General features: G+C 44.9%; 1 protein-coding gene across 3 annotated transcripts in view; it reads left to right on the forward strand.

The window, feature by feature from the left end:
- The window catches only part of ROR2 (receptor tyrosine kinase like orphan receptor 2), a 226,369-nt gene that overhangs the window by 178,821 nt on the left and 22,233 nt on the right, over positions 1-25,315 (forward strand). For all 3 annotated transcript variants that reach the window (XR_004443354.1, XM_033236791.1, XM_033236792.1), the window contains exons 3-4: positions 11,984-12,271; positions 13,398-13,428. Coding sequence is in view for 2 of the 3 variants with exons in the window: in XM_033236791.1 (XP_033092682.1) it covers positions 11,984-12,271; positions 13,398-13,428 (319 nt within the window). In the remaining variant the exon portion in view is untranslated. The remainder of the gene's footprint in view (positions 1-11,983; positions 12,272-13,397; positions 13,429-25,315) is intronic.

Genomic DNA, 25,315 nt, shown 5'->3' on the forward strand with positions numbered 1-25,315 from the left:
ACACTGCAGCCAGCAGGGAATTCCTGACTTTGCCCATGTAAGGATGTGTTGCAATTATAGGTGATCTCAAGTGGATTCTAAATAACAGGGTAGTGAAACCAGTGCCTTGGTTACTAGGCTGTTCCCTGCTATTTGTGACATGTCAGGCTGTGGTGCTGAACTAAAATTTCCTTGGAAAGAGAAAACAAAGCAGTCAGCAGAGCTCCCTGAGCTGATACGGAGACCGTGCCTATTGGTCTCTGTTTACCGAGCATCAGTTTCCTAGTTCATATAGGTCTTATTGGCTGAATTATTGTGTGTGTTTCTGGTTTATTCTGGAACTCCTGGTGTGCGTGCCTGTGTGTATGTATGATGGTCTGGTAGGTTTAACATAGAGTGAGGGTCTCTGAGGCTAACCGGGTGGAAAATGAAAATAGGATCATCACTGCAAACAGTCAGCATTCAGCCTGTGAGGTCTGTGATTCGCAGCTCGGGCTCAGCATAAGGGGACGCCATGCGACTCTCCCAGCTGTGTCTCCTCTGGCCAGGGACCCCATGGAAAGTTACTTTTGGGACTCCAGTGTCTGAATCTACAGAATGGGCACGATGAATGTTAGTTGTTCTGAGCGTGCGCAGAGACGGCAGTTGTGCGTCAGCTGCTGGGTGCACACCTGGCTGCAGGAGGCAGTAACGTTGTTGTGCCTGGGCTTGTTGTTCCCTTAGAATAGGGAAGACACTCCCTGCAGTGGGTGTGCTCCAAGTGCCCAGACCAGAATGTGAGAGGCACCCTGCCCCAGCCATACCAAGTGAGCCTGGGTGGGCCCCGTGCTGACTGCCAGTAGGCAAGCCAGGGTAAAGATGACGAGGAATGTCCTCCTGCCCAGTGACTGTAGCCTGTCCTTAGAACTCTGCTCATCCTGAGAACATCAAGATTGAACACAGAGGTGACGCTGAGGTTTACCAGATACCCACAAGGGGCACTCAAGCACAAATAAGGATGCATAGGGCAGCGTGGTGCAGTCCCCAGGGCCACCATGCGGGCATCCCTCTGCAGCAGACTGCTCTGTTATTCCTCAATAATTTCCCTGCAAAGGAGAAAGGACAGGGTCTAGACACATAGAACAATAAAGAGAAAATAATGTGAACAGTACAGTGCAGCAGAAATGCACAGGGAACTGATGGTGGTCTGGATGTCCAAGGCGTTACTCACATGGGCAGGGGGGTTTCTGGGAGGATGTGGCCCCTGAACTGAGGCTTCTTGCCTTCAGCATGTATTTACTGAAGCCCACCGCATGTTGGGCGCTCAAGAGTCTCTCAAAACGTCTCAGTATGAGGCGGCATGGTCTCCGCCTCCCCTGGGCTCACTGAGTATCCTCCTAAGTGGGAGAGGCAAGCCTGGGAACCACAAGAGGACCTCAGATCATGAAGGTGCTGGAGGGAAGCAGAGCTGGGACGGGAGTGAGCGGTGCTGGCTGTCGCCGATAGGGTGGTCAGGAGGCTGAACCCCACAGAGTAGGGGCAATGGCTGGCACAGCTCAGGATGCTCTAGGCAGGAGGAGAGTGTGGGAGAGAAAGGGAATGTGGGGTCCCACTCAGAGGAGCAAGGCTCTGACACCCAGTCTCACAGTGGGCGCCCAGGGTCAGACTCCGGTTTCATTCTGGCCACTTTGGTTGTTATGTAGCCAAGGGCAGGAGTGGGGGATGGAGTCCCACATGACCTGCGTGCTCAGGGAACCCCCAGGGCAGCTCTGAAGGTGCTGATACACTTAAGAGGCACAGGCAGGGAGAGGACCAGGCCGCCACCAAGGAGGCCAGGATGGGCTCCATGCTCTCATCCTGGGACATCTCAGCCTTGTGGGTGTCGGCTGGTGCTAGAAACTCATTTTACAAGGCACAGGAGGCTTGCACTGAGCCCAGTGTCCACATCCATGTCCACCCCGGGCTGGGGATTTCTGGGGGTACATTTTGTATGGCACAGAGAGAAGCTCCAAGCTCCAGGGTGACATGGGGAGGGAGCAGCTGCCGAGCACTAGGACTTGGTGGAGAGAAACCTCCAGGCAGGTCATTCTTAGGTTCCAGGTCAGCAGCCAGTTCAGCCCCTGCCAGTCTTCTCTGTCCCCGCCCAGCCCACAGCCACACAGTCCCAAGGAAACCTTTCCCTAAGACGTTTTCTAACATCCGTTGGACAAAATAAACACAAGATTTCCAGGTTCTGAGCCTTGCACCACTCTGGAGGCTGAAGGCCATGTTCAAGGCGCCTTCGATCCAAGTAGGGGACCCCTTTGTCCTCCTATGGGGTCTGTGAGTCTGCAATGCCCATTGTATTGTCTGGATCTGGAGCCACTGAATGGTCTTGGAAGAAAACTCAGCCCCACAAATAGGAGATTTCAAAGTGCACCGTTGGTTGTTCGGGGCAGAGTTTGGGCCGGGCATCTGAGACTGTCTGGACTGTCTGTAGACCCACAGCAGCTTCTTGCCATCAGTGAGGCTGATTCCTGCCTCCGAGCCTTCCCTGCAGTCCTCCATCAGCCCCGCTCTTTTCCCAGGGGTAGAATCCTGACAGCCTGTGCCCAGCGGGGTGGTGTCCCTATGGTAGGCAGCTGTGTCCCTCGTCTGACTGGTATTGCCAGTGGCTGTTGTTCTTCCTCCTGTGGGTGACACACAGGGACAGCAGTGATTCTTCCTGAGCTCGCTGGGTTTGAGACCGTACTGCAAAGGACTGTGCCACCACCTGTCTGTCTCTGTCTGTCCCCGGGGTGTGCACACACCCATGTCTCTGTCTCTTTGGGTGGGTGTGGATGTCACCTGTGTGTAGGTCTTCGTTTTAGTTTCTTGGGCTGTCTCCTGCTGTCTGCAGCCGTTCTTCTTTCTTCTTCAATTCCTTTACCCTTGCAAAGGATAGGTCCTTTGTCATAGCAAAGGGTCTCAAGACAAGATGCCTAAAGACATCAGAATGTTTCCTCTCAGCTCTGGAGGCCAGAAGTCTGAAATCAAGATTTGTTGGGCTTGTTGGCAGAGTAGGTTCCTTCTGAGGGCTCTGGGGACAGTCTGTGCCATGCTTCTGTCTGAGCTCCAGGCGTCGCTGGCAACGCTGGATGCCCGTGGTGCTCTGTGGCTGTGGCAGCGTCCCTCCATCTCTGCTCTTTCTTCCCTCTAGGTCTGTGTCTGAAATTCCCTGTTCCTATAAGGAAACTGTCGTTGGATTAGGGCCCTCTCTAATCAAGTAGGACTCAGTCCTCTTAACTTCGTTACATCTACAGTGACCCTATTTCCCAATAAAGTGACACTCACGGTTGCGGGGGTGAGGACTTCAGCATGACTGGCTGGGGGACACAGGTCACCCCACCATCGTCTCGGTTTGTCCAAAGGTACAAACACTCTTAGGTACTTTTCTTCATCTCAGTAGAGAGGATATTAGCGGTGAACAATAGATGAATATGCCTAGGAGTGAAATGGTAAATGCTAGCGCAACATTTATATAGATAAGGGGCATTTGGTTAGTATGATTATCATAATCTAATGAGTCAAAATCATTTGTTTCGTTTAAACTACTTACCAATTCAGTTCAATCTAGTCCTTTTTGAGTTCATTCGTAGGCCAGACTAAGGACTAGAATGATAATTAATATGATGGATGACTTAGTTATTGTGGGGAGGTTTGTCGTTTGGAGGGCTCATGGTAGGGGCAGTATTAGGGCAATTTCCAAATCAAATAATAGAAAGGTGATGGCAACTAGAAAAAATTTTATGGAGAAAGGAATACGAGCAGAGTTTAGCGGGTCAAAACCGCTTTCGTAAGGATTCGTTTTTTTCTGTATAAGAATTGAGTTGAGGCAGTCAGAACATGATGATTATAAGTAGCAAGGTTAGAAGAGTGTTAATTGTTAAAGCTAATACTAGGTTAGTTATTCTTCTTCGAATACTATCGAAACTAACTGATTGGAAGTCAACTGTACTAATTATACTAAAAGAATAGGACCCTCATCAATAGATAGAAATATAGAGGAACAGTCAGACAACATCTACAAAGTGTCAGCACCAAGCCAAAACGGTGGTTTGATGTAAAATGATATAACAGTTAACAAATAAGGCAGATAATGAGGAATGTAGATCCATGATGACGTGAAGGCCGTGGACACCAGTAGCAACAAAAGAGGTTGAGCCGTAGATGCTGTCGGAAACGGTAAAAGTATTCTTCCAAGTATTCTGAGATTTGTAGTAGGGTGAAGTAGATGCCTAGTAAAATTGTAATGAGTAGGGCTTGGATTATTTGTTTTTGATTGTTTTCTATGAAGCTGTGATGGGCCCAGGTAATTGTAACTCCTGATGCAAGTAGTACAGAGGTGTTTAAAAGAGGTACTTCTAGAGGATTTAGGGGGGTAATGCCTGTTGGTGGTCAGTGTCCTCCTAGGTGTGGGGTGGGAGCGAGGCTTGAGTGGTAGAGTGCTCAGAAGAAGCCGGTGAAGAAGAAAATTTCTGAGACGATAAACAAGACTATTCCCTAGCGAAGACTTTTTTGGACGGGTATCGTATGGTGCCTCTTGTTTTCCTCGTTTTCTCTGACTCCCATCCTTCCTGACACTGCCCCTGGTTTTCTGCAGCACGCACCGCTCAACAGCTCAGTGGGAAAGCCTGAGGAGAGTGGCCACTGTTCCACGCCCACAACGGATTTATTAACCTGAAAATATTTTCCCTTGGGAGGAACAGCTTTATGTCCTTCCTGCAGCTCTCAGGATTTCCATTCCACGTGCCCTTCCAGGAAATTTGTTTATTTCCCACTAATCCAAGCTCCGTAACCTCATGATCTCTAATACACAAAGTTTTCTTGATCTTCCCAGACTGATCCGTGTGACCCAGTAAAAGCAGATCCTCAAATGCCTGAGTAATTTGACCAAGTTGGTGAATACTTGGATGATCAGCTGGGATTTAAAAATTGTAAGTCGGCTGGGCGCGGTGGCTCACGCTTGTAATCCCAGCACTTTGGGAGGCCGAGGTGAGTGGATCACGAGATAAGAGATCAAGGCCATCCTGGCCCACATGGTGAAACCCCGTCTCTATTAAAAATACAAAACTTAGCCAGGCATGGTGGCGCGTGCCTGTAATCCCAGCTACTCGGGAGGCTGAGGTGGGAGAATCATTTGAACTAGGGAGTTGGAGGTTGCAGTGAGCTGAGATCACACCACTGTACTCTAGCCTGGCGACAGAGCGAGACTGCCTCAAAAAAAAAAAACAAAAAAACGTAAGTCTTTGATCTGACTGTGACGGCAGCAGAGCCGTGTTCCCTGGTGATGGGATTCCTTTGTTACTTTGCCTTTGGGTTGTTTTAATGCTTGGACTCAGCTCCCTGTCCAGAGATTTGCAGTGCACAGAGAGCTGGCCTGGGCATGGGGAAGATGAACCTGTACCATCAGTTGCTAAAGTCATGCCACTGTTGAGTTAGAAAGGGGAGCTTTTTTGGGTCAGTTAAAAGGGAAGACTTCTGTTCTGTGTAACGCTATGGATTGTGAGTGCTACCCAAATCCAAGTGAGCCAAAACCTCGGTCGGCCATGCCTGACTCGTTTTGGCCTGGCAAATTGTTTCTGGAGAGGTTTGGGGCAGCTACAAAGGAATGTTTTTGTGAGTTGGAGGAGAGCTTAGAAAATGGTTAGTACAAACCCCGTATTTTGCACATAAGGGAAATGAAGCCAAGAGAGGCTAAATGACTGGCTATAAATTAAACACCAAGGGAGAAAGGAATATTGTGCTTAATCTCTAGAGAGCTTTCTCTCTTGCTTTCATGTTTGGCCCCTAGAGAATCGATGACGTTGAAAATGGTGGACCAGACTCATTTGGCAGCCCTCCCATGTAAATTACATATGAGTGCTCAATAAAATGCTAGTAAGAGATGCAAATGCTTATATGAACGTGCAAGGGAGATGGAGAAATGCCCAGGAGCCAGGAATGGAAAGGAAGCAGAATTATAAGTGACAGCCCTGGGCTGCCACAGAAGAAGCCACTTAAGGTAGCCCACTACGTTTGCAGCCTTGGAGAGCAGCCCAGTTCTCCTAGGTCCTCAAGAAGAGTTTGTCTGAGACCAAGAGCCGAATTCTGAAGGCATCATGGAGTTGTGACACGAGCTCACCAACAGTGAAAAGTGGTGTGACCACGTGGCCATGGCATACATGTGGACATGTCTGTGAGCCACAGAGCAGAGAGAGCACCAAAACGTGGACACTAGTGTCCACCCCTGGTGGGCTTTAATGTCAGAGCAGGCTCGGGAACGTAAATGCTACACTCGAGAATATGCAGGGAGAGGGAAATCCTGATGGAGAGTAAATGAAATAAGTAACCTAAAGTTACTGATTTCACTTGGAATTGGATGTATTAAGTTTCCTCTAATCGGGAGAAATGAGGGGTTAGGAGAAAAATGGAGCTTGGTTTAGGAAAATAAAGGAATGTACATTTCTTGCACCATAATGTAAGGCCTATGAAATCTCATCCCTGCTATAGAAACGATTCTGCTAGGTCCGGTTTCATCAAGAGCCTTGGGTTTCCACGCCAAGCCAGGAGGGAACCCACGGGCTCCACAGAACTGAAGCTTTGTTGACAAGCTTCACTGTGAAGCTCAGAGAACTGCGAGCTAGTGTCCTGGAGAAGAGGGATGAGCACATTGCCTCGGGGTCAGTCCCCAGAGGTGAGAGGAGAGATTACCCACCCTGGCTCCAGATGGGAACACAGAAGGCTCTCCCATGAGAAATCAGCTGGGACGGGCACCTCTGGAAGCCAGATTTACATGACCAGAATGCTGTATGAAATTCCAAGCCAAAAAGTGAAGATAAAACTTGGCACTGCCTGTCAAGCGAACCCGGTCCTCACGGGATTCCCTCAGAAAAACCAGCCTTACAATAAAAAAAATTACACAGCACACTTGGCGAAGCCCAGGATGAGTGGCAAGCTAGTAAACAATGAAGCTAGTAGGATTAAAGATAAAGGAGGAAACAGAAACCACATAGAAGAAAAAGCAGTGGTGGATTTGAAAAGGAACCAAACAGAACTTCTAGAAAAGAAAAATATAGTCCATGAAATGAGAAACTTGATGGATATGTTACAGAGTAGATGCACATAGCTAAAGACAAAAAGGATAAGGAGTATTAAAAATAGGTAAAGAGAGAGCACAGTGGAATTATCATATGAGGAAAACCAGCATATATCTAGAAGGATATTTAATATTTTGTGAAATACTGATAGAGGTTTAATAGACTTGACAGAAAGCACAAATCTTCAGATTTGAGGAAGGGCACTGAGACCTGAGGAGGATGGAATAAAAATAAATTTTACTATTAATGATAGACAATCTGGGATGGCAAAGACAAAGGAAAAATATTGAAAATAGTCTAAGAAAGGGAAAGTTCAGAATACTTGCAAAGGAACAAGAACTGCAGGACTTTCAACAGTCACCATAAAAGCCAGAGGACAGCAGTGCCTCAGATTCTATACCCAGCTAAACTATCATTCAAGTGTGAAAGTCATGGATGTTTTTAGACCAAGACTGAGAGTGTTTACAGCCTTAGTCCTTTACCCAAAGAATGAATGTTATTCAGGATGAGCTCAACTGAACCTAAGAGGAAGGAGTGAGGTGCAAGAAGTGTTGGTGAGGAAAGAAGTTGGTGAGCAAGTTGGTAGATCTCAAAATACTCGTGACAGTAAAAATAACAATAATTAGAGGCTTAAAATCAGAGTGTATCTAAGTACTAGGAAGCAGTTTGACATCTCTCTCTCTCTCTCTCTTTCTCCTCTCTCTCTCTCTCTCTCTCTGTGTGTGTGTGTAGCTCATAGCATTTAAAGTCTTTTGTAATTGGAGGACTTTGCTAAATTAGGTATGCCTATAAAAAGTAGTTAAGCTAGCCACTTATATGTAACTTTCAAATAAGCAGAGGGGGAAAATGGAGAATTTAAAAATCCAATAGAAGATAGGAAATAAAAAACAAAAGACAATGGAAACATTAAAAATAAAACTTATCAGTTAAAAACATAGTCTCAAAATGTAAAATTATATGCCACTTATAAGAGTTATGTCTAATACAGAATCATAAGAATGATGAAGATATTAAAAAGATAAAAGTAGGGCTATGTTAACCAAAGGTTCCCTGAGGATGGCTATAATAATATCAGATAAAACAATCTTTTAGACAGAATTGTTGCTTAGTGATATATGGACCAAATGATGTAATAAAACTGAAGTTGGGAGTGCATTCAGCCCCATCATTTCCCATATTATCAACTCAACTTGACAGAATTACTAAAAGCTATTTGACAAATGCAAACTCTTTGAGTCTAGTAGATAAACATACTAAAAATATGAACAACAAAATCAACAAGCTTGATCAAATGGGCACTTAAAAATAAAACTCTGCCATGAACGTAGACTAAGCACATTCTTACTAAGCATCTGTGGACCATCTCCAGGAAGCTGACTCTGCGGAGCATATCTCAGTGGCTTCAAAGAATTGTCACCACACAGATCATATTCTGTGACAACAGTGCAATTAAAGCACACTTGAAATAACTCAGAGCTAAAAGAAAAATGTCATAAGATATATTACACAATATTTGGGTCTGACTAATGATGTGAAGATTAATTTATTGGATGGCTAAAGAAGAGTGGAAGGAAAATTTGACACTTAATGCATACATAGAAAAGGAAAAGATAAACTGAATTAACTACAGAAATTGGAAAAAGCATCAGAATAGATAGATGAACAGACAATTACAGAAGGGGCACCCCAGTGACGAGAAGTACATTCCAAAGGTTGTGGAAGCTCACGAGGAATTCATAAGATGCGAACTAAAACAATAGCGCAGAACTATTTTATGTCCATCAGATTGGCAAATGTTTTAAAGCCCTCAAACACCAAATTCCAGCACAGCTGTAGGGAAGCACTTTAATTCAGATACTGTTAGTGAAATACAAATTGGTTCAAGGACTTTTGAGACTCAGATCAATGAAAGATTTCAAGACTCTATGACACGACATCCAGGTAGATACTTTTTTCCCCCCTTCCAACTTTTATTTTAGGTTCAGGGGTACATGTAGAGGTTTGTGACATGGGTCAATTGTGTGTCATGGGGGTTTGGTGTACAGATTATTTTGTCACCCTGGTAATGAGCATAGTACTCAATAGGTAGTTTTTTAGTCCTCAGCCTTCTCCTGCCTTCAGTCCTCCAGGAGACCCGGGTGTCTGCTGTCCCCTTCTTGATGTCCACGTGTACTCAATGTTTTACTCCCACTTATAAGTAAGAACATGAGGTATTTGGGGTTTTGTTCCTGTGTTATTTTGCTTAGGGTAATGGCCTCCAGCTGCATCTATGTTGCTGCAAAGGATATAATTTTTCTTAATGGCTGCATTGTATTCCATGGTGTATAGGTACCACATTTTCTTTATCCAGTCATGTATGTACTTTTGAGAGACTCTTGTATATGCACAGGACAAGATATCTGTATAGGTGGTCATTAAATATTATAATAGCAATAATGTAGAAACAGCTTACTCTTGTTCAACTGGGAAATGGATAAGGAAATTGTGGTTTGTTTGTATAATGGACCAATCTATGACACGGTAATTAAAATAAATGGAGCACATCAACCAACATAGATGGATGAAATAAAGCAACTAACAAATATGACCTTTCAGGAAAAATTTCTGAAAATATAAAATAATATAAATATGCATTGGAATGATGCATACAAGTTCTCTGGAGAAGAAGAAACAGGAGTAGGTTTTGGTTGCATTCTAGAATTTTTTTTAAGTGTTCAAAGTAAAATACAGGAAAATTAATGTCAAATCTTGATACATTTTGTTCATGGTTATCATTTGATAGCTGTGTTTTTCTGTACGTTTGCAGCATTTTAGCATTTAACATTTTTAAATCATAAAGAATACTGAAAAAACAGGCAAAAAGATATGGGAGATATGAATTTTGAAAACAAAAAGGTTATGTTATTGTTATTTGAAGAAGATGTTATCTATGTAGAAAATCCAAGGCAATCAACTCAGAAACCGTTATAACTAAGATAGCTGAGTAAAGTGGCAAGATCTTTAAAAACTTGCAGATGGGATTAATTTAATGATTTTGAGATGAGAGGATCATTCTGGCTTATCTGGGTAGGACCAGTGTAACCACAGAGGTCCTTAGGAAGCCGGGGCTGGAAGACTGGATTCAGCAGTAGATGTGGCAATGGAAGCAGCGGTTGGAGTGATGCAGTGGGGAGCCACTGGTCAAGGAAAGAGGGGACCCCTAATGTTACTGAAACACCAGGGTTTGATCTAGTTCCTGCTGCTCACCACACGGAAAGCTAATCACTGACACAAAAATTATTGCCAAGAAAGAAGGCTTTAATCCGGTGATGCAGCTGAGGAGATGGGAGCTCAGCCTCAAATTCATCTCCCTGACTGACTAAAATGAGGGCTTTATATAGCAGGGAAGAAATGTAGCTATGTGTGGGAAAACGGGAACGTGGAAGGGGTAAGGAAGCCATCATGATGATGGAGGGCCTGGTGTCTTACTGTCTCAATGTGATATGATGATCTTGTGAGTGTCAATTCTTTGATACTTTTTTAAGAGATCCTTTCCTGAGGAAGGGTCAATTTCTATATGTATCCAAAAGAAATGTCTATGGCAGGGTCCTCAGCCTCCTGGCCATGGACTGGTTACTGGTGCGTGGCCTGTTAGGAACTGGGCTACACAGCAGGAGGTGAGCAGAGGGTGAGCGAGTGAAGCGTCATCTGTATTTACAGCCACTCCCCGTCAATCACATGACCCCCTGAGCTCCACCTCCTGTCAGATCAGCAGCAGCATTAGATTCTGATAGGAGCACAAACCCTATTATTGTGAACTGCACATGTGCGGGATCTAGGGTGTGCGTTTATGAGAGTCCATCTTAGGAGCAGCCCACTCACTCCCCATTCTGGGTGCTTTAAGACCCCGTGTGCCCCCTAGTGTGTGAGCGCGGGACTGCGTCTGTCTGCTCTGGACCTGGGTGCAGCAGGACAAAGCCTTCAGCTCCCCTCAGCATCGTAACTTCTGTTCCATTTACAGGACATTAGCTTGGTTTGGGGATGTCCATATTTTGAAACACATCTCCTTTTTATATTTTACTTCTGTGGCTCTGTGCTTAATGATGTGGCAGGCGGGGAGGAGGGACTTTCTGAGCGTGAATTTACATCATTTTGACCAGCCCAGCTTAGATGTAGTGTTGGAAAGAGAAGCACAGTTGATCCTCATCGTTTGCAGATTCCGTATTTGTGAGTTCACCTAATACCTAAAGTCTATTTGTAACCCCCAGATCAACACTCATGGTGCTTTTGTGGCTTTTCACAGACACACGCCCAAGGCAGTGAAAAATCTGTGTCCCAGCTGGGGTTGAACAAGGCGATGGTAGGCTTCCTGGCTTCTGCTCTCATACTGTGAACATGTGGCCTTTTCTTGGTCTATTTAGTGCCACGTTTCTTGCATATTTGGGCTTTCTGTTGGTGATTTTACTGTTTATGATGGCCCCCAGGCGCAGCGCTGAAGTGGTCTGGTGTTCCTAAGTGCAAGAAGGCTGCGACGTGCCTTATGGAGAAAATAATGTGTGTGAGAGAAGCTTGGTTCAGGCATGAGTTATGAGGCTGTTGGCCGTGGGTTCAATGTGAAGGAATCAACAGTGCACATTGAATATGGTGTCTTTAAACAGAAACACACACAAACCAAGGTTACGTATTGGTTACTTGATGAAAATATTATGACGAGAGGCTCGCAGGAATTTGACTCTGTATTTCCCGTAGGAGCAGTGGTTCAGTGTTCACTAATTCAGTGTTCCCTGTAGCATTCTGGGAGATAATTACCACAGATAACAAGAACCTATTTTAGTAGGTGACAGAAAATGGAAAACTTCCCTCGGAGGAGTTCATAACGGAGGCTCCAGGTGGCCCTTCCCTCCAGCCCTCACTGAAGCTTGCTCTTTTGTGACCCCTCTCCTTGGCAGGTTACTTTCTGAATTTTCTGGAGCCAGTAAACAATATCACCATTGTCCAAGGCCAGACGGCAATTCTGCACTGCAAGGTGGCGGGAAACCCACCCCCCAACGTGCGGTGGCTGAAGAATGACGCCCCAGTGGTGCAGGAGCCGCGGCGGATCATCATCCGGAAGACAGAATACGGCTCGCGACTGCGAATCCAGGACCTGGACACGACAGACACTGGCTACTACCAGTGCGTGGCCACCAACGGGATGAAGACCATTACCGCCACCGGCGTCCTGTTTGTGCGGCTGGGTGAGTCGGGCAGTGGAGTTGAAGTCGTGGGTTAGCAGATACGAAGGTTCCCAGCCACTGAGCAAGAGGTCTGGTTGCTATTTGAAACTGAACACACGAGTCAGCACGGATGCGGGGACAGCAGTGAAACCATTCCCTACGGCTTTCCCCGTGTGCCCCAGGCACAGCTTGACCTGTTACCCATTTACTAGTAATAAAAGAAAATACGGCCAGGTGGTGGCTCATGCCTGTAATCCCAGCAGTTTGGCAGGCCGAGGCGGGCAGATCACGTGAGGTCAGGATTTTGAGACCAGCCTGGCCAACATGGCAAAACCCCATCTCTACTACAAATACAGAAATTAGCTGGGTGTGGTGGTGCGTGCCTGTACTCCCAGCTACTCAGAAGGCTGAGGCGGGAGAATCGCTTGAACCTGGGAGGTGGAGGTTGCTTTGAGCCGAGATCGCACCAGTGCACTCCAGCCTGGGTGACAAGAGTGAAACTCTGTCCCAAAGAAAAGAAAATAGGTGCAGATGGAGTGGTTTATAGACCTGGAGCCCAGAAGACAATCCCAGACGCACACGGGGAGCCGAGGTGTTTATCAGGAAGGCCATGTGTTAGGAGGTCAGGTGTCTGTGGGAGGGTGGCCACACTGCAGTACAGCTGGGCAGGGTCCGAGGCTGGCCTGGATGGTTTGGGGAGAGAGCTGAGCACGATGACCAGAGATTCTGAATCTCTGTGCTCGTCACACCTGGTGAAGGAATTAAGTGGTAGGAAGGAATGTGTCCCCTTCATCCCAGCTGTGAAAACCCCCCAGGCAGCGAACGCCCCGGCCCGGCCACCCAAGCCCACGCCATCTGATCACAAGTGGTAAAACAGATTCTGTGTGTAAAGACTAGATGAGAAGAGAGACAGTAAGGATGGCAAAAACTCCAAAAACAAAGATACCCTCAGTGTCAAAGCGCCCCTTCCCTTGTGTGTGGTTTTCAGCCTTGCTGACGTAACCACGAGCGGAGCCTGAGGCCCGAGGACAGCTGCCCAGCAGTGAGCCCACTGGCTTCAGCCTGTTTACCACTGGCCTGATTTGAAGAAGGTCATATTCCAAATCATGGAGTATTAATAACTCGTGTTTTTGTTTCCTCTTTTTAGGTCCAACGCACAGCCCAAATCATAACTTTCAGTAAGTATCTGTATCCCCCAAACCACGTTCTGCTGCGCTGAGGGTTTTTGTTATGTAAGAATCTGGGTTTTAAATCCTGCCAGCTCATGTCTTTGCCGAATTTGCTAGAAGTTGGCTGTGTTTCATACAGGGATGGCCACGTGCTTGCTTAGGGTTGGGAAACGTTTACATTTTCCATGTTTCTTGTACAGAAAAAATGTCAGAAAACCCAAAATGGTTAATTTCTTTCTGTGATCATGACCTTACACAGGGCTACTGAGAGGAGTATAAATATACAGACCGGGTTGCCTGGGCACCAGGAAGGATCCCGGCTCATTAGGACGTTTGGAAACAGGGACATAATTCACTCTGAAATCCCAGCACCACCAGCTGCAGTTAATAAATGTGTGCCCCTGAGCCTTGGGCCGCCCTGTGACCGTGGGCGGGGTCTCAACCCCACCTTGCAGATGAGGAGACCGAGGCTCACAGCCAGGCTCACACTCCTTCGAGAGCTGCTGGCAGCAGTGGCTTTGAACTCAGGCCTCTGGTTTCCCAGCACGAGGTTGTTCCACTGTGGCCAGGCTGTCTTGGGAGTGTCCCCTCTGAACCGCCCACGTTCTCCCATCATGTACACAGAGGAGTGCTCGTTCGTTGCCTGTGTTTGAGATGAGCAGTGACTGTCCAGGTCTTCTGCGTTTCCTCCTCAGGCCTATTGGAGAGCAGTGCTTGGTGAAGTCGTGGGTAAAGTGTGCAGTATTGGCTGATTTCTGTTTCCCTGGGCCTCGTATCCATTATCTGACCCATGGCGTGCTGCTGCAACACTACACTGGGAGGCTCGGCAGGGCTGCGACCTGTCTCAGCAGACATCAGCAGCTTGCTTACAGAGGGCAGATTTTCTTTTTAGACAGACCTGGCTCTTTCACCCAGACTGGAGTGCAGTGGCACAATCACGGCTTACTGCAGTCTTGGACTCCTGGGCTCAAGCCATCCTCCCCGGTTCAGCCTCCCAAGTAGCTGGGACTTTAGGCACGTGCCACCATACACCCAGATAATTTTTTCTTATATTTGTAGAGATGGGGTCTCACTATGCTGTCCAGACTGGTCACAAAGTCTTGCCTCGAGCCATCCTCCCGCCTCATCCTCCCAAATCACTGGGATTGTAGGTGTGTGCCACCACACCTGACCTAGACAGAAGATATTTGGGAAGATTCTGTGCTAAGCAATAGTGATGGAGCGTTTTTCCTTAATAATCCTTTAGACACAGAGTAAGGAAAGAAGAAATTGCAGCATGAGCACAATTGTGGGGCTTCGGAAAAGGCATATAAGTCATTTCAAAAGTTGAACTATTGTTTCCTCTTATTTTATATTTATGTATTTTATTTTAGTTATTTTATTTTTCAAGAGAGTCTCGCCCTGTCACCCAGGCTGGAGTGCAGTGGTGCAATCTCTGCTTACTGTAACCTCTGCCTGCCAGGTTCAGGCAGTTCTCGTGTCTGAGCCTCCCAAGTAGCTGGAATTACAGGTGCACACGACCACGCCCGGCTCATGTTTGTATTTTTAGTAGAGACGGGGTTTCATGATGTTGGCCAGACTGGTCTCAAACTCCTGATCTCAAGTGATCCGTCCACCTTGGCCTCTCAAAGTGCTGAGATTACAGGCATGAGCTGCTGCACTCGGCCTATATTTGTGTATTTTATAAATAAAACTTTTATAGCTCATTTATATATATTACATAAATATATTATGTAACTATATAATATATTGTAAATATATAGCATATAATTATAGAGCTATAATTATATAAATATTAAACATATTCATGTATTTATATACAAATTATAAATTTATATATATATTTATTTAAATTATTTCACAATATTTTTACATTGACTTTCTTCTCATTTTAAGTTATGGATTTAATCCACACATTGATGTAAATGACTGGGGCAGTTTCGGAAAGTCCCGCCTGACCTCCCATCCTTCCAGGCCTCCCACCTCCCTTGTCACGAAGGTAAATCATCCAGGGAGTTTCTAGGCACTCAGTACATACATACATCTACCCAAGGAAATACATCTTAAGAAAACAATCAACTTGAAAAAAAGGTCTAAAAGAACAGAAATTACTCAGTATTACTGAGGCAGTGAAGAAATGCGCTTACCTATACACGATTGGTGAGAAATTTCTGGAGTGCTATTTGACAATAAACATAAAACTATTTTTAAAAAGAAATACCTCCTAACAGTTTTATGTACTTTTTTACATAAATGATGCTATACTTGACATGTTTAGTTAACTATTCGTAGAAATCTTTCCATCTCAGTGTATTTGAAGTTTCCAGATGCTCTCTTTCCCTCTTTCTGGACTCACGTGCAGAGCACGTGACTGTTCCATCGCGATGGGCATTCCTATCAGGGAAGGCTCGTCCCAGCCACTCGCGCCACCGCGTCTCCCTGCCCTGGCCCTGAGACCTGTGGCTGGGTTTCTCTGGGAGAGATTCTGAAGAGGGAAAAACTGCAGGGGCACAGGCACCCCTTTTTATCACTGATACTGCAAATTGGCCGTTCGTCGATTACCTTGCCGACACAACGGCAAAGGACCCATTTCTCCTTATCTTCCATAAGATGACTTCCAAACTTGTTAACTTCCACCAGTCGAAGGGTGGAAAATGAATAAATGACCTGCTTTGTTCTCCATTTCCCTGGTTACTAGTGAGGCTGAGCGTGTGGACACACGTTGCTTGGCACTCATGACTCCTCTTTGTCAATTGCCACTTCATATTCTTTACTCGTTTTTCCTTTACATTGTTTCTTAATGAATTTTGATAATTCTTTACATCTCATTTCTTGAGCATATAGAAATTAAAACTTTTACAAATGAATATTTTTCATGTTGTGTCTTATTAAAGAATGTCCTAATTTCCTTGAAAAATTCTGACAATAGTTTGATTGGAATTACAATGAATTTTTAGGTCAGGTTGATGATAATTAATATCTAAATGGAATTTTCTCATTAAGGACTACTTTGCTTTGTGTTCCAAGGTGTTTTCTTTTTCTTAACATTTTATAATGAAAAATTTCAGACATACAGTTGAAAGAATTTGATAGTGGGTTCCTATATACTCACCAGCTAGATGCTAGCGTTTACATTTTACTGTGCTAACTTGATCACTTATCATTCCAACCAGCCTCCATCTGTCCATCAATCAAATTTTTCATTCATTTCACTGAGTTGCAGATACTTGTACATTTACCCTGAAATACTTCAGCCTGTATATCATTAATGAGATTTCAGTATCTGTGTATGATTCTTGCTGCTGCTGCTTCAGTTAAAATTTGCATACCAATGAAATGCACACGTCTTAAGTATAGCACTAATAGGGTCTGACAAATGCATAAATCTCTGCGATCCAAACACCCTTTCCAGGTACAGAATCTCTGTCACGCCTGCAGGTTCTGTCGTGCAACTTCCTAGCCAACTCCCTTCTACCCCAGGCATCCACTATTCTGATTTTTTAAGTAATGGATTCGTTTTTCCTGTTATTAAACATCACAAAAATGAAATCCTTCAGCATGTAGCCACTTAAGCCTGGTATCCTTTTAGCACAGTGCTTTTGAGATTCATCTGTGTTGTACACATGTCCGTAGGTTACAGCTGTTTATTGCTGAATAGTATTTCACTGTATGAACACACTAGTTGGTTGGTAGACACTTAAGCAGATTCCAGGCTTGACTAGTATGAATAAAGTTCCTTGTGTAGGAATACTCTATACAAGTTTTTTGTGGACATGTATTTTCATTTCTGTTAGTGTTACCTAGGCGTAGAACTGCTGGATTATAGGGCATGTGTGTGCTTAATTTTATAAGACATTCCCGGACCTTCTCCTAAACTCTTTTTACCTCCACCCACAGTGTGGGAGACATGTGATCACTCCACATATTTCCCAACATCGGTGCGGTTAGCCTTTTTAAGTGTAGCTATTCCGGTGTATGCAGTGATTCAAGTGATCTTTTATATCATTCCAGCCTCTTGAAAGAGTAATTTTTACTAGTGATTTATAAATTTTCAAGTAAATACATTTAAAGCTGTCAAGTTTCCTCTGAATACCATCTCCCTGCTTCTACCATGCATTTAGGCTTTTGTTGTTTGATACTGTTTTCTGACTTCTGTTGCATTATTATTAGGGAATATGGGCTGTTTATGTTTTACTCTTAATTATTTATTGAGATGTTTCTTTGTAACTGGTTAGATATGGTCAATTTTTGTGAATCTTGCCTATTGTTTCAAAAATAAGTATGCTTTGATGTGGCTGCACATTTCTTGACTCATCTATGAGACTGAGTATAAGTATGTTATTAAAAGTATCTTTTTTTTTTTTTTGAGACAGAGTCTTGCTCTGCCGCCCAGGCTGGAGTGCAGTGGTGTGATCTCTGCTCACTGCAAGCTCCGCCTCCCGGGTTCACACCATTCTCCTGCCTCAGCCTCCTGAGTAGCTGGGACTACAGGCACCTGCCACCACGGCTGGCTAATTTTTTTGTATTTTTAGTAGAGACAGTGTTTCACCGTGTTAGCTAGGGTGGTCTTGATCTCCTGACCTCGTGATCTGCCCGCCTCGGCCTCCCAGAATGCTGGAATTACAGGCATGAACCACTACGCCTGGCCGAAAGTATCTGTAATTTTTTTTGTCCACATGGGTACCAGATACCTGAGGATTTGTGAAAGTCACCCACACTCATTCTGGATTTGCTAGTTTCTATTAGTTATCTGTTGTTAATATTTTGCATGTATTGTAAGGTTATATAGGTTTTTGTGGGATTTTTCGGTTTCTTTTTACAGTCCCTTTTTATGCTTTTTGCCTTGAACTCAGTTTTGCGTAACAGTAATAGAGTTCATGTGCAGAGCATGTGACTGTTCCATCATGATGGGCATTCCTGTGCTTTTTAAATTTGCATTTGCCAGGAACCTTTTTTGTGATTCCTGTCCCACTCTTTAGTTTTTCACCTTTCTGTGTTCTGTTTTAGGTAGTTCTCTTGTAAATGATGTATAACTAGATTTTTTGGGGAGGTTGTTGTGGAGGGCTTTCCAGTCTGAAAGTCCATGTTAATACATGTAGGTTAAATTCATTTTAACTAATACACAGTATTCCGTTCTGTGAGTCCGTTTCCACTTTAATCATGCATTGGCTGCTGAGTGAAGGTCAGTTCTTTTCGCTGACAGGGATCCTCTTATAGTGACTGTCCATCCCATGTCTCTTTGTCCCTATGGGCGAAAGTCCTCCAGGGACAGAGATCAGGAAGCAGGTTTACAGGTGTGCATCACCCACCTCTCCCAGGAATGGCCAGATTGCCCTCTGTGATGGCCAAGTCATTCATAGCCTCACATGAGTTATTGTTTCCTCATGTTTTCTGGCACATGGTATTATCAGAACTTAAAATGTTGCCAGCATCTTAGGTGTCAAATAGTAATTTTACATTACATTTCACCAGTAAATAGTGAGGTCGAACATCATTTTGTCGTTTTAAAAGCCACTGCATTACCTGTGTGTATCCAGCCTATCCTCATTATTTGCAGATTCCGTGTTTGCAAATTTGCTTATTCACTAAACTTGGTGTCCCCCAAATCAACACACGTGGTGTTTTCATGATCATTCTTGGACATGCACAGAGTGGAGAAAACCCGAGCTCCCTGACACACGTTTCCAGCTGAGACTGAAGGAAACAACGCTGCTTTCTTCTTCTAGTCCTCATGCTGCGAACACACGTCCTTTCTGTCTACTTAGTGTCACTATGTGTGTCACTGTTTTTCCTATTTGTGTGCTTTCTGTTGGTGATTCTGCTGTGGTGAATGGCTCCTAGGCGTGGCGCTGAAGTGCTATCCAGTGTCCCAAGTGCAGGGAGCTGTGATGTGCCTTACAGAGAAGACATGTGTTAGAGGCTGTGCCTTTTCCACGAATCAGCAGTATAGATGTCTTTAACCACAAATGTACATCAAACAAGGTGTGCATTGATTGGTTGAAGCAAATGTTGTAACCAGAGGCTCTCAGAAAGCTAACTCTGTGAACAGTGGCTCAGTATTCACTAATTCAATGTTTGTCTTGACATTATAGAAAATAACTATGGCAGATAACTAAAATAGACTGCACTTTGTCCATGTTTCTGTTAGAATATGTGTTTTTCGGTCAGGTGTGGTGGCTCACGCCTGTAATCGCAGCACTTTGGGAGGCCAAGGCAACTGGATCACCTGAGGTCAGGAGTTTGAGACCAGCCTGGCCAACATCATGAAACCCGGTCTCTACTAAAAATATAAAAATTAGCCAGGCATGGTGGTGCATGTCTGTAATTCCAGCTACTCAGGAGGCGGAGACAGGAGAATTGCTTGAACCCAGGAGGCAGAGGTTGTAGCGAGCCAAGATCACGCCACTGCACGTCACTGGGCAACAGAGCAATACTTAGTCTCAAAAAAAAAAAAAAAAAAAAAGGAATATTTGTTTTTCTTGCTTTATAAGAGTTTCAAAATAATTTCTAGATATATGCCTTTCCATAGTTATTACTCCATCTAGAATTTATTTTTATGCTGGTATAAACTAGTATTCTACTATGATGTTTTTCTCTACAGATGGCCTGGAGTCTTGGCATCATCTAATGAATGACCTAATCTGTAATCATTAAATTTAATATCAGCCCTGCCCTATGTGAAATTTCTATAGACGTGGGTCTGCTTATAGGCTGTTTTGTCCCTATAGCTTCTGTTCCTGGACTAATTCCACAGTATTCTAACAGTCCAGCTTTGTAACGTGTCTGTCCATATGCAGGGAACGATGCCCTCCTCTACTGCTGTGGACCGAAGTGTTTTCCCCCCAAATTCATGTGGCGACAGAGCCTGTACTGGAGACAGGACCTTTGAAAGGTGTGATTAAGGTTAAATAAGGTCGTAAGGGTGGAGCCCTGACCTAAGAGAACTGCACAAGAGGAAGAGACATAGAGATCTCAGGTGCCATCTGCAAGGCAGGAGGAGAACCTCTACCAGGAGCCAAATTGGCTGGCACCTTGATGTTGGACTTCCAGCCTCCAGAGTGTGAGAAAATACATTTCTGTTGCTTCAGCCACCCAGTCTATGGTATTAGTTATGGCAGCCTGAGCTGATGATTGACCCACCTTATTACCATACCGTTTTTCTAAATTACCTTTCCTGTTCTTTGCCTTGTACTTTTCCTTGTGAATTTTATGTCTTTGTATTGGAATTGAATAGAAGTTTGATTGATTAGGATAGAACTGATGCTGCTGTTTCTAGTTTGTAGTTTGATATTTAAGTTGTCTGTGCGCTTTTCTTTCTTTCTTTCTTTTTTCTTTCCTTTCTTTGGAGATGGAGTTTCGCTCTTGTCACCCAGGCTGGAGTGCAATGGCACCATCTCGGCTCACTGCAACCTCCACCTCCCAGGTTCAAGCGATTCTCTGCCTCAGCCTCCTGAGTAGCTGGGATTACAGACGCCCGCCACCACGCCTGGCTAATTTTAGTATTTTTAGTAGAGGCCGGGTTCCACCGGGTCTCCTGACCTCTGGTGATCCACGTGCCTCGGCCTCCCAAAGTGCTGGGATTGCAGGCGTGAGCCACCACGCCCGGCCTCTGTACCCTTTGCAGTATAGTTTTACAATTTTCTCCATGATGACTGGGCACGTCTTTCTTAAGTATGTTTCCAGGTGGTTCATTGATTCTACTAATGATACTGATATCTGTCTCTCCCAAATTTTATTTTTAAATTTTGTGCTAGTGGTGGTTGAGAAAGGCATTAAATTTTAGATACAGATCTTATACCCACAACTTTGTTGAACTTTTTCATTATTTTTTCCTGAAGTATCTTTTGGATTTTTTTCTATGGGGGAATTAAAGTTTTCTACAAATACATTTTTCTATTCCCGCCTATATATATTAATAAAAATTATCTATATTCCAGCGTACAACACGATGTTTTGATGTATGTATACATTGTGGAATGGCTAAATCAAGTTAATGGACATATGCCTCACTTGATATACTCCTCATTTTCTTGTAGTGAAAACACTTAAAGTCTGTTTTTTTTAGCAATTTTTTTTAGACGGTGTCTTGCTCTGTCACCCAGACTGGAGTGCAGCGGTGGCACAATCTCAGCTCACTGAAACCTCCGCCTCCCAGGTTCAAGCAGTTCTTCTGCCTCAGTCTCCCAAGTAGCTGGGATTACAGGCGTGCACCACCACACTGCTAATTTATATATATATACACACACACACACATATATACACACACATATTATATACATACATATGTATGTATATAATATGTGTGTGTATATATGTGTGTGTGTGTATTTATATATATGTATTTTTTTTTAAGTAGAGAGAGGGTTTCATCATATTGGCCAGGCTGGTCTCGAACTCCTGACCCCAGGTGATCTGCAATACATTGTTATTCACTATAGTCATGTTGTAAAACCGAGCTCTTCACCTTAGTCCTCCTTCTAACTGAAATTTTGTATCCTTTGACCAACATCTCCCCAGTTCCACAGTCTCAGCCTCTGGTAACCACCACTGTGCTTTCTGGCAGAGGGCTTTTCCACGCGAGGACATTCTTTGACTTTGTAGTGCGTAGTAGCAGCCCACTGGCCGTTATCTTTCTGCAGCCATGAGTCTCTTTTCCCCAGTGACCTCGGCTGTGTTTCAGTAGACTGACTCTTCCCCCACCCCGCCATAATGATGTGCTTAAGATATCTCCGGACCATAACCAAATGAAGACAGAAGGAGAGAATCAGTGAGCTTAAAACAATAATCCATAGGTTCTCTGATTCTTTTACTCAACCAGTTTATCCTATCAGTGGCACCTCTTTTGGGCCACTTCCATAGAAAATGCACAACAGTTAGCATTCTTCCATTGTTGGTCAAGACGTGTGTCTTCTCTGTGTAAAGGGAGAGTTGAACAGCAAACAGTAGTATCGCCTTGGCTTAGCCCTGTGTGCAGCGTGACAGCAAGACATGCTACCGTGGATTCTTAGCCATGAATTCTGATGGTTGCTGACTCAGGGCTTCCACTCACGGCTCTTCCTTGGGTGCTGTCCTGGCCCGTCCACACGCATGGGCACTGTGGTGTGTGGGACTAAAGCTTTTGCATGTTGAGGGAGGTGGATATCCTTGAAGGTTAAAGGATTTACCACCATAAGACATTGCTTTCCCTTCTATCCCTGTGAAATTGGGGCCGAGGAGGGTGTGTATATGGAGAACAAAGCCTGAAGAAGAGGCGGTGCCTCCACAGATGGAGCTTCCGAGGCCAGGGTTAATGCTAAGCTGCCTGTCTCATATTTCATATTTCCTGCTCTGCTGAGAAGTGGCACATTTAGATGAGTATAGGCCCATACACAGGTCCTGCTTCTAGCGGGAGGGAGGTGGTGGGGTGGGGGGTGCTACCTTCGTGAAGTCAGAGCACCAGAGACCTTGGCTGGCCTGTGTTGGTGTCCTGGACCCACCCCATGGCCTACAGGTGTGTGCATGCATATTGTGCTTCACACACACACATACACACACATACACACCTGCTCAGGGAAAGTGTGTTGTTCTTTTGAATAATGAAAAGCTGTGTTAATTATTGGCCTCTGGGAAATCACCTTCCTGGGGCCATGGCCCTGTTATTTTCTTACGGGAACAAGCATCAGTTAATTCCAAGACGTCAACCGTTCTCCATCCAGACGCTTGTGACCCGGGACTTCTTGTTTCCAAGTCTGACTTCTCTCCCCAGCTCCAGCCCCACATGTTCACTCACATAATGAGCCTCTCCAAGCGGGTGATTTGAAGGCACCTCTCACCGAGTGTGTCTACATGGAATTCGGCCAGCTGCCAGCCCAAACTCCTTCCCTTGCTATTTTGGGGGAGTTTTCATAAGTCTAGTTCAGCGTTTATCCTAATTACAGGAAAACAGCACTATAAAATTCAAAGTGCCAAGTAAGAAGCCGGTAATTAGAAATGACATCAGCGGAAACTAAGCCAGGCCAGGCCTGGTGGCTCAGGCCTGTAATCTCAGCACTTTGGGAGGCCAAGGCGGGCCGATCACTTGAAGTCAGGAGATGGAGACCAGCCTGGCCAACTTGGTGAAACTCCCTCTCTACTAAAAATACAAACAGTAGCTGAGCGTGGTGGCGTGTGCCTGTAATCCCAGGTGCTGGGAGGCTGATGCCCAAGCATTGCTTGAACCTGGGAGGTAGAAGTTGCAGTGAGCCGAGGTCACACCACTGCACTCCAGCCTGGGCAACAGAGTGAGACTCCATGTTTAAAAAAAATAACAAAAATTAAAAAAAACCAAGCCGCCTTATTGCTGACAAACTCGGGCAAAAGGCTGCCATTTGGCCTTTGATAATAAAGCCCTCAGACCACCAACGTAATCAAGTTCAACTTAATTCAGGCAGAGCTTGAAGGAGGGAAGCCAGTCTACTTTTTTTCTCAGTAACATCTTTTTATGATAAGGTCTGTTTTCTAGAAAATACAACTTTCCTTAAGTCCCATAGTACAGAAACAGAATAAAAGCTAGAAACTGAATTTGCTTTAAGGTTATGTGATACGAGCAGTAGGTAACTAAGCAGGCAATCATCAATAAGGTAGTTCAAGAACAGATACACACATCTAAATGCAGACTATAGGCTGGGCGCGGTGGCTCACGCCGTAATCCCAACACTTTGGGAGGTTGAGACGGGCGTATCACCTGAGGTCAGGAGTTCAAGACCAGCCTGGCCAACATGGTGAAACCCCATCTCTACTAAAAATACAAAAATTAGCCAGGCGTGGTGGCACACACCTGTAATCCCAGCTACTTGGGAGACTGAGGCAGGAGAACTGCTTGAACCCTGGAAGCAGAGGTTGCAATGAGCCAAGAGCGCGCCATTGCACTCCAGCCTAGGCAACAAGAGCGAAATTCCATCTTAAAAAAAAAAAAAAAAGAAAAAGCTCGGCGCAGTGGCTCACGCCTGTAATCCCAACACTTTGAGAGGCTGAGGTGGGCAGATCACCTGAGGTCGAGAGTTTGAGATGAGCCTGACCAACATGGAGAAACCCCATCTCTACTAAAAATACAATATTAGTCCAGTATGGTGGCAGATGTCTGTGAGCCCAGCTACTCAGGAGGCCAAGGGAGGAGGATTGCTTGAACCCAGGAGGTGGAGGTTGCAGTGAGCCGAGATCACGCCACTGCACTTTAGCCTGGGCTAAAAGAGCGAGACTTCATCTCAAAAAAAATAAATAAATAAAACATAATTAATAAATAATGAATGAGACCATATGGTGACACAGGATATTTGCAATTCAGCAGTAATGAAAATGTGCACACTTGATGTGCACTCGCACGTGGAATGCCGCTTTAGGCCGTTTTGTTTCCACCCGAGCCCGTGGATTCCAGGGGCCAGCTCTTATGCCGTATTATGCACAGTGAGAGCCTCTTACCAACTGACTTCAGGGTTTTCCAAGGAAATAGCAGCCTTCCAAGGGGGAAAGTCTTTGGGAGGGAGTAGCCACCTGAACAGCGTAGGAGAAAACAGCATTTACTTCCCAGGGAACTGGCACCCTCAGAGCCATTGTCTTCTCTGCCTCTGGCCGCCTTATGTGATCCTGGCCATAGAGGTGGCCGTGGCAAAAGCCAATATTTCCAAGGTTCTGCTGACTTGGATTTTTATGATATCGAACATTGGTGTTGGGCATGTTCAGTTGGATCAGGTGGACGTTTTTGCCACATCTGATATGTTGCCAGTCTAGTCAGATATTGAGAGCATTTCATTTTGGAAGCAGAGAGCAATAAATATACAGCATCTAATTATCAAGGACATCATTTATTCAGTTAACAAATTTCAGCCGGGCGTGGTGGCTCACACCTGTAATCCCAGCACTTTGGGAGGCTGAGGTGGGT

The sequence above is a fragment of the Trachypithecus francoisi genome, unplaced genomic scaffold (assembly GCF_009764315.1).
Source record: "Trachypithecus francoisi isolate TF-2019V2 unplaced genomic scaffold, Tfra_2.0 Lachesis_group16, whole genome shotgun sequence".
Taxonomy (NCBI): domain Eukaryota; kingdom Metazoa; phylum Chordata; class Mammalia; order Primates; family Cercopithecidae; genus Trachypithecus; species Trachypithecus francoisi.